The sequence below is a fragment of the Neodothiora populina genome (assembly GCF_041146345.1).
Source record: "Neodothiora populina strain CPC 39397 chromosome Unknown canker_contig_12, whole genome shotgun sequence".
NCBI lineage: Eukaryota > Fungi > Ascomycota > Dothideomycetes > Dothideales > Dothioraceae > Neodothiora > Neodothiora populina.
The window spans coordinates 705,587-721,180 of record NW_027191404.1 but is presented as its reverse complement, the minus strand read 5'-3'; the positions used below and the strand labels follow the sequence as shown (position 1 = coordinate 721,180).

At 53.0% G+C, this 15,594-nt stretch overlaps 7 protein-coding genes across 7 annotated transcripts; 4 read left to right on the top strand and 3 right to left on the bottom strand.

Moving 5' to 3' along the window:
* Positions 1 to 198: 198 nt before the first annotated feature.
* Positions 199 to 1,860, bottom strand: AAFC00_000948 (uncharacterized protein; the record flags this gene model as incomplete). Its single annotated transcript, XM_069347686.1, has 5 exons — positions 199 to 951; positions 998 to 1,378; positions 1,459 to 1,559; positions 1,613 to 1,651; positions 1,752 to 1,860. 5 exons carry the CDS (start codon positions 1,858 to 1,860, stop codon positions 199 to 201), a joined length of 1,383 nt encoding a protein of 460 aa, XP_069203536.1.
* Positions 1,861 to 3,283: 1,423 nt separating this feature from the next.
* AAFC00_000947 (uncharacterized protein) lies at positions 3,284 to 4,893 on the top strand (the record flags this gene model as incomplete). Its single annotated transcript, XM_069347685.1, has 3 exons — positions 3,284 to 4,335; positions 4,392 to 4,650; positions 4,714 to 4,893. The coding sequence occupies 3 exons, from the start codon at positions 3,284 to 3,286 to the stop codon at positions 4,891 to 4,893; spliced, it is 1,491 nt and encodes a 496-aa protein (XP_069203535.1).
* Positions 4,894 to 5,341: 448 nt separating this feature from the next.
* On the bottom strand, positions 5,342 to 6,466 carry AAFC00_000946 (uncharacterized protein; the record flags this gene model as incomplete). The annotated part of the gene is made up of 1 exon (XM_069347684.1): positions 5,342 to 6,466. The coding sequence occupies one exon, from the start codon at positions 6,464 to 6,466 to the stop codon at positions 5,342 to 5,344; it is 1,125 nt and encodes a 374-aa protein (XP_069203534.1).
* Positions 6,467 to 7,315: 849 nt separating this feature from the next.
* AAFC00_000945 (uncharacterized protein) lies at positions 7,316 to 8,188 on the top strand (the record flags this gene model as incomplete). Its single annotated transcript, XM_069347683.1, has 2 exons — positions 7,316 to 7,465; positions 7,523 to 8,188. The coding sequence occupies 2 exons, from the start codon at positions 7,316 to 7,318 to the stop codon at positions 8,186 to 8,188; spliced, it is 816 nt and encodes a 271-aa protein (XP_069203533.1).
* A 1,083-nt stretch (positions 8,189 to 9,271) lies between these two features.
* AAFC00_000944 (uncharacterized protein) lies at positions 9,272 to 10,980 on the top strand (the record flags this gene model as incomplete). The annotated part of the gene is made up of 4 exons (XM_069347682.1): positions 9,272 to 9,524; positions 9,616 to 9,929; positions 9,984 to 10,271; positions 10,324 to 10,980. 4 exons carry the CDS (start codon positions 9,272 to 9,274, stop codon positions 10,978 to 10,980), a joined length of 1,512 nt encoding a protein of 503 aa, XP_069203532.1.
* Positions 10,981 to 11,482: 502 nt separating this feature from the next.
* On the bottom strand, positions 11,483 to 13,557 carry AAFC00_000943 (uncharacterized protein; the record flags this gene model as incomplete). The annotated part of the gene is made up of 2 exons (XM_069347681.1): positions 11,483 to 11,935; positions 12,034 to 13,557. The coding sequence occupies 2 exons, from the start codon at positions 13,555 to 13,557 to the stop codon at positions 11,483 to 11,485; spliced, it is 1,977 nt and encodes a 658-aa protein (XP_069203531.1).
* Positions 13,558 to 13,934: 377 nt separating this feature from the next.
* AAFC00_000942 (uncharacterized protein) lies at positions 13,935 to 14,852 on the top strand (the record flags this gene model as incomplete). Its single annotated transcript, XM_069347680.1, has 1 exon — positions 13,935 to 14,852. The coding sequence occupies one exon, from the start codon at positions 13,935 to 13,937 to the stop codon at positions 14,850 to 14,852; it is 918 nt and encodes a 305-aa protein (XP_069203530.1).
* Between the last annotated feature and the right edge of the window lie 742 nt (positions 14,853 to 15,594).

Sequence of the window (15,594 nt, the reverse complement as noted above, 5' to 3'; positions counted from 1 at the left end):
ATATATATGGGCAACGAGACAGGTCGTGTGGTTATTTGTAAGCAACCTTCTCGCTCCACTGTCACTCGCACAACAGGATATCCTGTCCATAGCTTTCGAATGTCGAAGATGCCAGAGAACAAAGCTAGATAGACAATTATGTTGTCCTCGTGATGATTATGATGGAAATTGCCTGGTTGGACGAATCTTATCCTCTTTCTATTTCTCAGGAAACTGTCTCGTCAAGTACTTCCTGAATCCCACCTTGACGACCTTCATCGTGTGGTTGCTCTGATCCTCCAGCAGATCAAATACCTCCCACCTGGCGTCTGCTCCGCCACCGACGACCCAGAGCCGTCGATCGTCAGCATGAGGGTCCCAAGCTATAATACCTTTTGGAGGTTTGCCATCTGGTCGACCTGGTAAGGGAACGTTGGGATTGGCAACTTTTTGTTTGTTGCCGTCTGGGTTGGTTGTAACGCTATAGGCTGGCTGACCTTGCCAATTCTGCGGGTCGCTGCCTAGATGATATGGTGTCGAGGTCATGGATCGCGCGTCGGAGAATGCGCGGGGCATGCCCGGTAGCCGTCCTATCGCAGCAAAGACGGATGGACCAGCTGTAGGTGGTGTATGTGCTAGGTCAGACGGGGGACCGTAGAACCCCGTCCCGGGCATTGGTGACGATGAGCCTGATGGTATGGATGCCGTGTCAAAGTCGACCGAGCCGGGCCGGGTGCGTTGCACAGCAGCAGGCCGAGTATTTGATATTCGACGCTTGGGAGGTGGTCGAACCTCTTCAGTTGGAGGCGGTCGGAGATCGTAGATATGTAACGTGCCTTTGTCTGATGTTGAGGCTACGAAGCGATTACTTGGGGAGATTGCGAGACTGAAGATGACGGCGCGCTCGACACCTCGTCGAAACTCGTGAGTCTGCATGTTCGCCGTTACCGAGAACACACGGATGAGAGTGCCCTGTGAGACTTAGCGCGTGTGAGTAAGTATTGGAATGGTCACACACCTGCTCGCCTGCAGTGGCCAAGACTTCTCCATCTTTGCTGAGAGCTATCGCTCGTAGAGCAGAATTATGTGCTGGTATGACTCTCTTGCGTTTGTCTGCCAGGTGTACGATCTGAGCTTGACCAGAGGTCAGGCCAGGAAGTGCCAGAGTATCCCCGCTGATACAACAGAGAGCATATGGGTTGAGTGCTGTATCGTATATGCCCCTGACACCACCGGGGATGATAGCTGCGTCCTGTTCTGAGTATACGTAGTCCATGCAGACTACCCTACCCTCGAGAATAATGACGAAGTACTTGGCAGTGACACGTATACCAAGTATTGATTCGGACATATCCAGATGGGCCAATAAGCGATCATCCAGAGTATCCCAGAACTCAACCTGGATCGTGTCAGCATGGCTTCGACGTATAGCTTTCCCGCAGTGTCCACTCGCAGGGCAGCGAGATAGACTATGTTTACCTCAGTGTGCGATGAGTTTGGTAACCTGCCACCTCCTACTACGGCAGTATGGCGGTCATCCAACGTCTCGGCAATGGCGATGCCACGACCTAGTCCTGGGGCTGATACAGTGTGAGCTTTCGTGCAAGCCATGCATGATCATGTGACTTCTTACATTTCTTTACAGTCCGAACACAGTCCTTGGAGCGGAATACTAGAGGAGATCAGCTGCTGAGAGGACACCTACCATTCCTGTTGCACTCTCGGAGGTGTAAGGGTGATGGAAGGGTTGATTATATAGACTAAATCCGTACCTCGTATTCCGTTCTCCATGCCACATACGAACCTGGAGCCATCTTCACTGAAGGCAACAGAATGGACAACAGGGTCCGGCGAATCGTGTATAGGATGACGGAGATCCATTTTGCTCCGACGAGGAATATTGCAATAAAGTCGCTGTTATCCACTGAGACTCGGCTGCCAGGCGCGGGTGGCAAGATCGTGATTGTTATGAGAGGGTCATGGTCCAGAGACTTTACATTATCATTAAGTATCGCACTCCAGCACCGATGGGCAGTTGTAACGATGTTGGTCACACTGCGCAGTCTAATTCATCGATTATTCTATTGTCGTGGGGAGTGGTCACACCTGGCCAGAGTTGTTGTGAGTACGGTAAGATACTCCAGCTCGTCTAGGTCTAGGTACGCGAGCCAGCACAGCAGCGGGAAGGATATGCGGCTCCGCGCTGAGTATGACTGGACGCTGATCGATAAGTCTCTCGCTATGCAAGCAACCTGAATGCTAACACCAGAAATGTCTGTCCTGCCCAAGGTAGATAGCGTGACTGTCCAGTCTATGAAGCACACGAGGCAAACCTGGCCGGAAGGTGTCCGTTGGGTGGCGACTACAGGAGATAGAGGATACCTAATTTACGATTAACGGATCAGGGACCCCAGAACAACATGTGCAATGCGAGTGTGGCATTAAGTTGCGGGAGCCCCGCTACGCCCGTTTCCAAGGGTCGTGGCCTCAGTGAACGCCATTCTATCCGCATCACTCTAGTGTATCAGGTCTTTTTCCTTACATCTTACTCAAGAACGCTAGATTCGTCTTTCCGTATCTTGCTCACCTTGGTCATAGGCATATATGTAGCAAGAAGCGAGATGCTCCACATGACAGAGTACGCGATAAAGGGCGTCATCGGACAGGTGAACGTGCGCGGTGGCAGAAGCAGCCTTGCGTCACTGGGCAGCCACGCACAGGCTAAAAGACCGTGTGTGCAAGGTCAAGCACAAGGTCAAGCACAGAGCAAGATGCAGTCATGCATGGAACGAAAGAGAGCCACTACGCGCCTGTGAAGCAGCGGCCCCCGCAGCTCTCTTACAGACCTAGGCACCTTAGGTGGGTAGGTAGTGTAGTCAGCGATCAGTAAGTGTCGTCTTTGGCTTTTGCCCTGAAACCGAGTGTTCTTCCTGCCTTGTGCTCTGCACATCCCTCATCATCATCGTCAACCTGCCTCGTCTCTGCCAGCCACCTCACCTCTGAAAGGAGGCTGCTGACTTTTTTCTTTCTCTTCGCACCCTGTCGCTCAGTATCTTACTTCGCTTCCCCGGATCGCGCGCTGCTGTCGCGTGTGATCGCCATTTTTACACTGTATCTTTCCTTGGTCGCACACCCCGCTTATACACAGCTCTTTCTGCCTGACCGAGGTGGAGTCGTGTTTGCGAATCCCTGGTGGGGAGAGACATATCAGACCCAACCGTTTCGACCTTATACACGACCGTTTCCCCTGTGATAGCCGTCTTGTCTTCTTGCGATTACAACAGCTATAGCTTAGCTCCTCGTCATGTCTCGGCGCTATCCTGTCGCCGACGTCTATGAGGACCGCGAGCGCGACTTCTATGCTCGACCGCGGACCGAGCGAAAGTACGATGATCTTGAAGTTGATCTTACCCGATCCACTCGTTATCCTGACCGTCCAGCCACCGTGCTCAGTGATCGTAGAGGCGAGCGTCCTGGTCGAACCCCGGATTTCCTCCGCGAAGATTATGGCAAGACAAGCGCCGGTCAGCTTGTGCCTGTCAGAGCTGAGCGTGACGACTGGGATACATACTCCCGGAGAGGTCCACCAGAACGGACTGAAAGAGTGGAACGAGACGAGCTTGTCGTAAGAGAGCGAGACCGCCCCAGAGAGAGACCTCCACCACCCCGTGAGTACGACCAAGAGGAAATCATCTATCGCCGCGGCGACAGGGAGCCTCCAGCACCGGTGCGCCAACGTGAGCGGGAGGAAATCGACATCAATATCCGCCGCGAGGACCTGCCTCGTGAGCCACCAGCGAGAAAGGTGGTCGAGCGGGAGGATATCATTTTTCGTAGAGGCGAAGGGGATCGCAGACCCCTTCGCTCAGAACCACCAAGGTCCGAGGTCGACAGAGAGGAGATCAGTTTCCGCCGCCGCGAGGAAACTCGCTCACCACCTGCTCGGAGCGAGCGTGGGGTCGAGAGGGAAGAGCTGATCATTCGCGATCGTAGCATCCCGCCTCCAAGACGTCGCAGCCTCGGCCCTGTGGCGCGCGAGAGAGAAGAGTTTGTCTTCAGACGTCGCGAACCCTCGCCTCCACCTCCACCGAGGGATGACTTGCGCGAAGAGATCATCATCAGGCGAAGGGAGAGATCACCCCCGAGAGAGCCCAGTCCGGAGCCCATCAGAACTCCCAGTCCAGAACCTATGCCGGAGCCAATCATCAGGCCGCCTATCGTGCAGGAGATCATCACCCATCACAGACACATTGATCACGGCGTGGAACGGGCGCGCGAGCCAACTCCCCCACCCCCACCTCCCAGTCCTCCACCACCTGTCCGTGACGAGAGCCTCGAGATTGAGATCCGGAGAAGGTAGGTCCAGACTTCACTCCGACTAGTCACGACTTGCCATGCTAACCACAAAACAGAGGCACTCGTAACGGCGAGCGGTTCAACGAAGACATCATCATCGACCGCGACAGGTCAGAGCATCCACGAGGTCGCGGCGAAAAGGAAGTGGAGATCACAAGACGTCGCTCCATGTCCGCAATGCGAGCTCCGAAGTTGAAAAAGGACATGTGGACCGAGGTCACCAAGGACCTGGTCAGCAAAGAGGCAATCGACGAAATGGGTTACGATTACGAAGAGACGCCCGATTTCTTCTACGTCATGGATTATCTTCGTTATGTAAGTCATGGTCGCGCATGTGCCGATTATCTTTGGCTTCAAATCGCTGACCCCCAACTGCAGGAAGACGTTCTCCAGCTCGTTGAGCTTTCCGAAAGCATTCGCCGAGAACGTCGCGAGAGGATCCGCGAGATCCAGTGGGAGCGCGAAGAGCTCGAGAGGTTCGCGCCCCCAAAGTCGCGTTCGAGATACGACGAGCGCGTGTACGAGCGTGAAACGGACTACTATAGACGACGCGGCTGAGATGCGGCTCGAGCAATTACTCCGCAGCCCGGACTTGGTCCATGACCTCACACACACGAAAGGGCAACCAAAGAAAAAACATGTCAGCTAGGTTTGACGATGATGACGATCACGGTCTCCACGAAGCAAGGGCGTTGCCATAGCAGGGCTCTGGAGGTGGTTTCTCTTTTCCTTGTTTTCTTTTCTTTCCTATCTCTTCGAAATTTGTTTCCTCCTTGTTCTTCGCTTGCAGTACACTTTAACGACCCATGACACGACAGCTGCATAGCGACCGGAATTACTGCACCGTGAAACCCAGCACCCTCATCCGCGAAAGGGATCGGAGTGGGGAGATGTCTGGTTCCTTGAGAGAATTTTCCACCAAGCAAATAGAGATGAAATGATTTTTCTTTTTTCTTTTTCTTGTTCTTCCATCTGATTCTCAAACATTTGTGCCTCTGCTGGCTGCCTATGACAGCGCCGACGCTTTGCCTTTGATGCCATCCCGTTCGGAATCCGTCAGAGATATGCCAAACCACTTCTTTAGCGCAGCCACTCTTTGGTCCTCGGTCTCTAGTCTCTCGACCGTTTCTGCCTCACCGTGCACCCTCCTCTTCACCTCATTGTTGAACAGGGTCACGTCACCTACAATCTCGTCTTCGACTTCACTATCCTGAAGCTGCTCGGCGGCTTGTTGCCCATACTGCCGCGGCGTCGTTGTCGTCGTTGATGATGACCTCTTTCCCATGACCATCTTGACGCACACGACAGAATAGGTAAACCACGATTTGGGGTTATGTGAGGTGAAGAAGCTCATCATCGCATAGTCATTGGGCAAGAACTCCGTCTCACTGAAACAGTAGGCCGGGATCCAGTCAGCCTTCACGTCGTACCTGAACTCATACACCCAGATAAGCTGGGACTTGTTGACATTGTCCGGGATGTTGGTCCATCTGATCCTCGACTCCTGTTTCGGGGCCATGTTCGTTATCCGCGTGGGCACGTCTCTGTTCAGCTCGAGGGGTTTCGTGGGACACTTGGCGCCGAAGCCCGTGTCGACGAGGAATGTGCGCTTGACATCTTTGACCCCGTCCTCGGCTTCGACCGTGGCGTCATCGGTGAAGCGAACGAGTGTTATCCTATGATTCCACCCGTCATATCGCGGGCCTGGCCAGTTTTCCTGGGCTGATGTTGGCTGCACGGCTTCGTTTACCCGGCCCGCGATGCTCGTCACATTGAAGCCGATACTGAGCAGGACGGTGTAGAACAAGAGGTTGTTCTCCATGCATCGGCCCCCTCGGCCGCATGCTGTCGTGATGAATTTGTCATGGACAAAGTCGGCTTGAATGGTCACGCTCGGGACGGAATTGTAATGGAGGGCCAGATTCTCAAAGGGTATAGCGACGAGTTGGTACTTTTGCAGAGCAGCGAGCAGTGGTAATCCATAGGTTATCGTGCGTGCCAGCTCCGGTTTAGAGAAGACGGGAGATTCTCGGTGTCTCGAGGGCAGTGCGATCGTATCGAGATAAGCTTGGATTTGGGAAGCATCATATTTCAATCTGACGGATGGATCTTGGGATGGTGGGGTAGACATTGTTCCTTATTGGCGATGTGGAGGAAGCAGAAAAGGGAGCAGAAGGAGACGGGGCGCGACTCGCTTGAACGATGGCGTAAGGAAAGAAAAAAGATGTGAGACTTGGAGAGTGGCGCAGAAAGATGCCATCACCGCTACTTACCTACACAGTAAGACAAAGGCTTGTCAAAGGCCTGCGCAGCTGCCTGATGTAAGGGCTATTTTGATTCGCCGCCGAGTCGTGAAGCACAATGATGTGCAGGCTGGTTGCAGGACGGTGCTTACTCTACCGCACTACCCGAAGTCATTGGGTTGCTGTTTCGCAGAAAGACTGCAGATACCATGTAGTAGCCTTATATGAAGGTGTGTGCTAGCGGGGTCTCAAAGATTAGTGCAATCAAGAATGAACCCACTGTTTGTCTGAGAGCACTGTATCTCGATCCTCATTTCTTTAGAAGCACAAGTGTATTTTATAGAAGGTTCCGTAAGGGTCCAATGATGAAAGAAATGCTCAAGAGGGAGCTACTCGAGCTACTGCACTCGACCAGGGCTGTTCGGCAGGATCCGAAGTCGAGAGGAGCCCGGGGGAAGGAACAATGAGGCTGTGAAGTGAATGCGAACCCTTTGGGAAGGTACAATCTCAAGGTACCTTGAGTTTGACTGGCGGAGGAAGGCGATGGCGTAGCTCCGAGCCCATCATCATCACGTTGCTGCTACCACACGCGGGTGCTTCTAGCATCATCTTTGCCTCACAAGTAGTACCAACGCAACGCCTATCGTCCTATTACCCTTACATCTTGCGCTCCCATCCCTGCTAAATTTACCACAACATACCTCTCATCTCACAATAAACCACAGCGGAGTATTGCGATGGCAGCAAATACCAAGTACCAGCCAGCGCCTACGCGCGACTCTTTCGAAGAGCCCTTCGCCCAGGCCCCTCCATCATATCAGGCAGAAGCCTCGAACCCGCCTGGCGTTCCCAGAGATGAGGACGACAATGTCCCGGACGACTTCAAGGTAAGTGTCTACTAAACCCAAGAAGGAATAATATGCAGATTTCTAACAAAGTCACAGTTCGGCGGCTCTGTTGCAGAGGCGTCGCTCGACATTCGCATGCAATTCATCCGCAAGGTGTATTCCATTTTGACCGTCCAAATCCTGGCCACGGCCATCATGTCATCCATTTCTTTCTTCAGCACCGGTTATCGCAAATGGATCCAGACAAACCAGTGGATGATGTGGGTGTCACTGTTCGGCGCCATCGGATTCATGCTCCTTACCTTCTGGAAGCGCAAGAGCTACCCGACCAACCTCCTGTTCCTTACCGGCTTCACCGCACTCGAGGCCTACTCTATCAGTGTCATCACCTCCTTTTACGAGAGCAAAATCGTGATCGAGGCTTTGATCTTTACCCTGGGTATTTTCGTTGCCTTGACCCTGTTCGCCTGTCAAAGCAAATATGACTTCACCAGCTGGATGCCATATCTGTTCGGCGCCCTCTGGGTTGTCATCCTCTTCGGGTTCATGGCCGCTTTCTTCCCTCACTCAAGCGGCGTCGAACTCGGCTACGGAATTGCCTGCGCCTTGATCTTCAGTGGATATATTCTCGTTGACACTCAGTTGATCATGAGACATTACCATGTCGAGGAAGAGATTGCGGCGTCGATCAGTCTATACCTTGACATCGTCAACTTGTTCCTGGCTATCCTCAGAATCTTAAACAGCCAACAGCAGAACTAGATTGGATACTCTGGACAAGCACAGTTGCGAAATGGTCTCGAATTTTCCTATCGATGGATGTATCGTGCCAAATTAAGACCTCTCATAGGATACCTGGGGCCGGCCGTCGTTTGATGGCGTAGTTGCGGCTCGTGGTGCACTGGGATTTGGTGTTCATAGGTACCTTGACTGTTTATGACTGAGAGACATGTTATTCCCGTACTTTTCTCTATTCTTTGATATGATACGAATGATGGAACCATTACATGCAATTTACAAACGTCCAACATTGAACATTGCCTTCAGCGGATCAGAAATGATCTACCCTCAATAATCGGTCGCATAGCGATGCCTCGGATGCACGATGCGTTACCACAGACCGCCATGGCTCAGGTGGCTTTATCGCGATACGAGATACGGAGTGGGGAAGTCCAAGGACCCTCTCGTAAAAAGCAATCATGATTGGTCGAGATGGGCTGCGGAGCTGAAACTTAAGTCTGTAACGTGAATCGTGCCTGAGCTGCAATGCACTGTGCTGCAAGGATCGAGGCTCGAGCGAGGATTCTTGTTGGTCGAGAGAAAAAGCAGTTGTACCGTTTACCGATCGCCGTATACGTTGAGGACAAGCAAACAGGTACGCGTCCGCTTAACGCAGCCATTAGCATTTGCAACTTTGACTCAGGGAAACCTTTTGAATTGTACAGCTTGCCCCTGTTTTCTTGGTCTTGAAGACAAGCACAACTTCCACCCTCTTTCCCTTGCTTTTGCTTTAAAGAAGAAGTGCTTTGTTGCAGCTCTCAGCTTTCTCCGTAGCGGTATACATCAGCTTCGTTGGGCTTGTTTTGTTGTCGCGCATCCTTGGAAGCCGCTCATTGACAGTAAATCCCACCCGGATCTGTCTTTCTTTTGAGCTGGCCCACTTTCTGCTGTCTTGATTCAGTCTCCGAGCAGCACTCGAGAGAATAGCTCCAAGGGCTTTCGGCCGGTCCAATTGCTCACGTCTTTTCTTTTTGAAATTCACCTTTAACGAACACATTGCCCGCTACGAGATACCTATGAGACGCGTTTAGATTATCACGAATTCTTCTGTTATCCGCGTCCCCAATGACGACCATTGCTCCAGCTGTGGGCCACGTTGCCATGGCTTCTATTCAAGACGACCTACCTCAAAAACTTGCCACTGGCGAGCTCCAATGGCAAGCACAGGGTCCAGCACACTTCAGCAGCAGCAAGATGAATGTGCTGAATGCCGCTACCTGTTCTAACGCTGGTCCGCTGCAGAAGAAGGTCAAGACGAAGCGCAAGAGCGAGAGTTTATCAGCAACTCTGTGTGCTGCTATTGTTGAACACCAGCTCGGTATGCAACTCCGCATCTACTGCAATGCCTCTTTACCTCGGCGGCCAACGATTCGTGCTACATGTGGACTGACAGAGCCGTTTACTCGCAGGCCTCTCCATCAACTGTCTTCTTCTGCTCGCAATGACACATGCGCTCTTCCCTAGTTTACGACCGAGAACCGGCCAATTCTTCATGTTGTCCTACCACGACGAACCGACCGGCCTATATCACCAGGGTTGGGACGACTTCAAGTTTGTCACTTTCTGGATTGTCGTCTTTACGGCATTGCGCGCTGCCACGATGGACTACGTGCTTATCCCACTTGCCAAGTATGCGGGTGTCAGCAAGAAGAAGGCCACCATTCGCTTTGCAGAGCAGGCCTGGTTGCTCATCTACTACGCCGTCTTCTGGACCCTCGGAGCAGTACGTTTAGTTGGCTGGTACGATGACTGCTGCAGCAGCTAATGTAGACCACAGTACCTCATGTACCAGACACCATACTGGTTCAACCTTCCGGCCGTATGGGACAACTTCCCGAATCGTGCCATGACCGGCATGTTCAAGTGGTACTATCTTGCGCAATTCGCATTCTGGATCCAACAGATTGTCGTCGTCAACATTGAGGAGCGGCGAAAGGACCACTGGCAGATGTTCACTCACCACATCATCACTTGCGCCCTCATGTTTGGAAGCTACGGCTACTACCAGACCAAGGTCGGCAACACCATATTGTGCCTGATGGATGTTGTGGATCTGCTCTTGCCCGTAAGTGATGTTTTTGAGAAGTCGATGTTTGGCGCGAGCTAACAATGCCCAGGCTGCCAAATTGTTCAAGTACACCGGCTACCAGACGCTCTGCGACTTGACCTTTGTTGCATTTATTGTGACTTGGATCATTGCGCGCCACGTCTTCTATCTTGCTGTGTGCTGGTCTATCTACGTCGATGTACCACAAGTGATGCATTATGGCTGCTACAACGCCGTCACCGGCGAAAAGACGTCCAACGATGGAGGCAACCTGATCTTCGACAACATCATCCACGCATACACGAATGCAGGCACCGACGTATGCTTCAACGAGCGCATCCACTACGGATTCCTGGGACTGCTGCTCGCCCTGCAAGTCATCACGCTCATCTGGCTCGGCATGATTTTCAGAGTGGCGTACGGCGTCATCATGGGCAAGCCCGCCGACGATTCCCGATCCGACGACGAGGGAGAAGAAGAGGAGGAAGAGCTCGACACGGAAGAGGACATTGTAGGCCAGGTCAAGGACTTTTCGGAGAAGATGCCCGAAGCCGACATTCTACCACCGCAAGAAGTCGAGGTCGAGGCCGAGGAGATTGATTTCGTCAGGAGACCCAGTCCTTCTAAGCGGAGGAGCAAGGGCAGGAGCAGCGGTATCAGCATTCCCGGAGCAGCCAGTGATCACAAGGAGTTGCTCGGTCGCATCGGGTGCGACAAACCTAGTTAGGGGAGTTTCTTTGTTTCTATTGTGGTAGGAGGGAGGGTTTTCTTATGAAGAGATGGCGAATGGAGAGACTACAGAGAGATATTAGAGTCGGGTGTAATAAAAAAGCAAAAACGGGAAAAGAAAATCAGTGAAAGGAGACAACTCCTCACAATTCTAGATGGCGCCCCATTCTTAACTTTTTTTCCGTTCCCCTTTTAGTTGTATCCTATTCTCGATGGACAGAACTTGTTGACCTGATTGACCGACTCCTCTTGCCTACCTCAACCGACTAGTCGACTGACAGACTGATTGATAACAATCTCGATCGCCCTCGCGAAAGAGTATGAAGGCAGAAAGGCAGAAATGCAGGAGAGAGAAATATTATATATATACATACACGGTTCTATAGATGAGACGAAACCTCCTCTTTGTCTCCCTCCACCTCCTGCTCCAACTCCTGCTCCACCTCCTGCTCCACCTCATGCATCACAACACCTCATCTAAACACCCACTCAACAAAAGATCAAGCCTCCTTGGCGCCCCCATTAGTCTGACTATTAGCCGACCCCAGCGCCGGCCTAGGACTATTACTCAAACTACTCGTGCCCGCCCTCTGGCCCTTCTTCATCAGACTCGCGAAATACGCCTCCAGATCCCCCGTCGGGATGTTGTTTCCGGAATGGTCGCCGCCAGAAGGAAGAGGCGGAGGAGGCGACGACACGGGCGTGAACGGGCTGTTGGTGTTGCTTGCTGCCATTGTGTTTCTGCGGATTTTGGGCCCGCGGTCCGGGGTTTTGGTGCCGCTGCTTGTTGTGCCGCGGGGGAGGACTGCCGAGGGGACCGGGGGAGGGATGGTCGGGAATGTGCTGGTTGTGGGCTGGGTGGGCGTTGTTGATGTTGCTGTGGTGGTATTTGGGTGGGTTGAGGCTGTGGCAGGGGCGTTTGTTGATGTTGATGATGTGGTGGGGTTGCGTTCCTGGAGGGGTTTGTGTTAGTGGACTTTGCTCGATTTATAGACAATGTTGTGGATGAGTTCGAGGTGGGATGAGGGTGTTGTAGAGTTGGAAAAGACACCTTTAGCCGCTTCAGCACCTCGTCGGCATCGTATTGAATACCGCCAACGTTGAACTGCACAGGTCCGATATGCTCGGCCATGGCCCGTCCTGCTTCTCCTGCGTTGCTGTGGTCCATCATACCCTGTCCTGGAGCAGCACGACGAGAGGACGCGGCCTTTTTGGCGGCGGCTTCATCTTCGGCGCGATATGCCTCCAGACGCTCGAGTTGGGTTAAGAAAAACTGTTGGTCCGGGGTGCAAGGCACGTCGACCTTGGGCTTGGATGTAGACGGAGGATGCGGGTCTTGGATGGTGACTTCGTAGAGGGCGGCTGTCGTGTCTGTTTCCTGCTCTGCTTCCGCTTCTGCTTCTGGCTCTAGAACGGAGTCTGTCTCGGCTGGCGCTGCTGCGGAAGTGGCCTCTTCTGTGGATTCGGATGCTGACGCTTGATCGTCGTTCTTCGCGGCGGAAGCGGCTGTAGAGGAAGAAAACTGCGGTCTGACCACGGCTATATGCTGCACCTCGACCCCCCAAGCGCGACTGATGCCCTCGACGTCGAAGCCTTCTCTCAGCACGCGGATCTTGCCCCAGCTGTCCCAGGCAGGGGGGACGAGGACGCGCTCTCTGTCGACGACGTTGTGCTTCAGTGTCCTCTCGCTCTTCTCTTTTCCTGTGACTGCGATGCCTCCGGCTTGGATACCCAGGATGCTGTGAATGAGGGGCTGCAACTGGCCCGGTTGGGACGGCATGGTGTAGATCAAGCCGGCGCCATGTTTGAGCAAGACAGTACGCAAGAATTGCAGGATGTAGTCGAAGTGGGATTCCCTGTAGCCTCTCTCTTTCTCCAGCGCTTCCACGGCGAGCGCATTCTGACACACGACAACCAAAGGCAGACCGAGGGGTTCGTCGTACTCGCCCGGCCCCAGCGGCATTGATGCATGGGTGTCTGCCATTGATGTGGCAAGAGCTGCGTCTCGGGCGAGTTGCCAAGCGGTCGTATTCTCCTCCAGGGCATATTGTGAATCGACGGGCAGGGAATGGGTGACGTTGTTGATGAGGCGGACCCAGGAACGGAGGGAGCGCACAAAGGTCCAGGGCTTGGCCCAATCGAGCAGTATGACCATGGCGGTATGGGGAATGGCCGAGGGAGTGAGCAGACGAGCCAACAAGGGAGCATAGGCAGGCGATGGATTGGGTAGAGTGTAGGCAGAGAGACGGGCGACGACATCCTCGTGGTCAGAGTCATAGACGTCCTGATAAGTGTATCCCAAAGCAAAACTATTGGCGACTGGGACCCTCCTCGCTCTGGATCTGTCTGGCGGCCTGACGCGGTTACGCGAGTCTTGCTGTAGGGAATCCAGAAAGTCCTTTTGCGTCTGCGATGTGCCGCCCAGCAACAGCAGCGTCTTCTCGGGCGTCTTCTTGCCGCTGGCTACGTTGTCTAATAGGCTGGACCATAGTTCTTTTCTGCTCTCGCTGCCAGAGGTGCTCGGCCTGTCGTTGTCTGTTGCTGCAAAGGCGTCTCGATAGGCCGAGGGAGCCATGCTTCGTGTATTTATTTACTGTGTCTTTATTGATTTATTCCCGGTTCCTGGAATCTGGTTGTATGGAGTCTTTCTTTCCAGGCTACATCAGTCGTATACCTCTCAGATGAGGCGAATTGGAATTATTACGAGTCGAGACGACGGTGGTTTATGATTATATTCTTGTTTGTGGTTCAGTCACATGAAACATGAAACACCTCCAGGGAAGCTTAGTGTCCTGTAACAGCAACACTAACAGTAGCTGTAGAGTGACGCGCCAGATATACCGCACTTTTCCCTATCGATAACCGCCCGCTGTAATCTTCCTGTTCCTGGCGTTCGTGTTGATCACAAGACACAATTCTTCGGGTCTATGTAGCTAGACAAACAGACCAGTCATGAACAAGATCCGTGAGGTGCAGCGTCTGAATGAGCGCGAATTGGCCAGTGTCGTGCCTTCAAACGCATCCTGGCATACAGACTACCGCGACACCGCCTACATCTACATCGGTGGTCTTCCTCTCGAGCTGTCCGAGGGTGATGTCATCACCATCTTCTCTCAGTATGGTGAGCCTGTGTGGGTCAGACTGATGCGCGACAAGGAGACTGGCAAGAGCAGAGGCTTCGCCTGGTTGAAGTACGAGGATCAGCGATCTTGCGACCTCGCCGTCGACAATCTCGGTGGCGCGACAGTCATGGGAAGGATGTTGGCTGTCGACCACACGAGATACAAGACAAAAGAAGGTGAAGACGAAGACGAATACTATGTTGGCCAGGACAAGGTCATCGGCGCTGCGAGAGACGCCTCTGAAGACAGAAGCGAGGACGAGGAAGAACAGAGACCGATGCTGAAAGAAGAAATCGAACTCGCCAAACTCATGCGCGACCAGGACGACGACGATCCCATGAAGGCCTACATGATCGAGCAGAAGAAGGAAGAAGTCGCCGAGGCCAAGAGAGCCCTCGTCAAATCATCTGACAAAAAGGACCGCAGCCATCGCTCCTCCACGACACATCACCGCAGTCATCATCACCGCAGCCATCGCAGCAGGACATCCCCCGACGAGGACGACGACGACCGAGACAGGATACGAAAGAGTCATCGTCATCGTGACCGTTCAATTTCTCCATACGACGACAAGTCGCGCTACCGAGACCGAGACTATCGTGCCCGGGACAGCAGACCAAAGGCATCTGTCACTCCACCGCCTTCTGATGATAGGCGACGAAGAGAGCGACGACGTTCATCCACGCCGCCGACTTATAGAAGCGAACGCCGGACGTCGCGCGACGCTTCCGATAGAAGAAGACGATGATCGGCCGAGGAAGCCATTGAATCCCAGGCGCTCCTTCCTCAAGCTGTGTATCAAGCACGCGCGACCCTGACTCGCCATATTTGACCACCCTGATAACACTGTACTGCTGGCCCTGTTATTCGTGAATACAGACTCCTTCCATATCAATGAGATGACTTAGAACAGTCTTTGCATTACAACAACTATCGCTCGATATCAATATTCACTATCACGAACATGCAGTCTAGCAGGTCACAGTTTAGCAATTCACAGTCTAGCAACTCACAGGCTAGCAGCTACAACTCGATTGCTCATGATCAAGACATGCCATTCATAGCTAATGGCCAGCCTGTATCCCCCGAACCATACGGACTGGTTATGACGATCTGGCAAGACACGGATCCAGCAGCTGAGCCTTCTGATTTGGCCCTCCTGGTGGGGGAAGCCCGAGTCCGACAATCTGCTTATCCCAACTACTTGACTGCTTGGATGCATGACGTAATTCCGGGGCTGCCACCGATGCAAAGGGGTCTCGGTTTTGAAGTCCAGAACTTCGTATGGGACCGATTCCAAATCTTGACGAAAGTCGAACCCGATCGCGACTCCTTACGACACATTCAGTTCAACTCTGAACAAGATGCAGACATAAACCTCGCCACGTATCACTGGACAAAAGCGACGCTCGCCAAACTCTTGGCTCAAACCGACGCCTTCGAGCCAGGATACACGAGTCTCTTATCTCTAGCCGCATCAAAAGGCATCA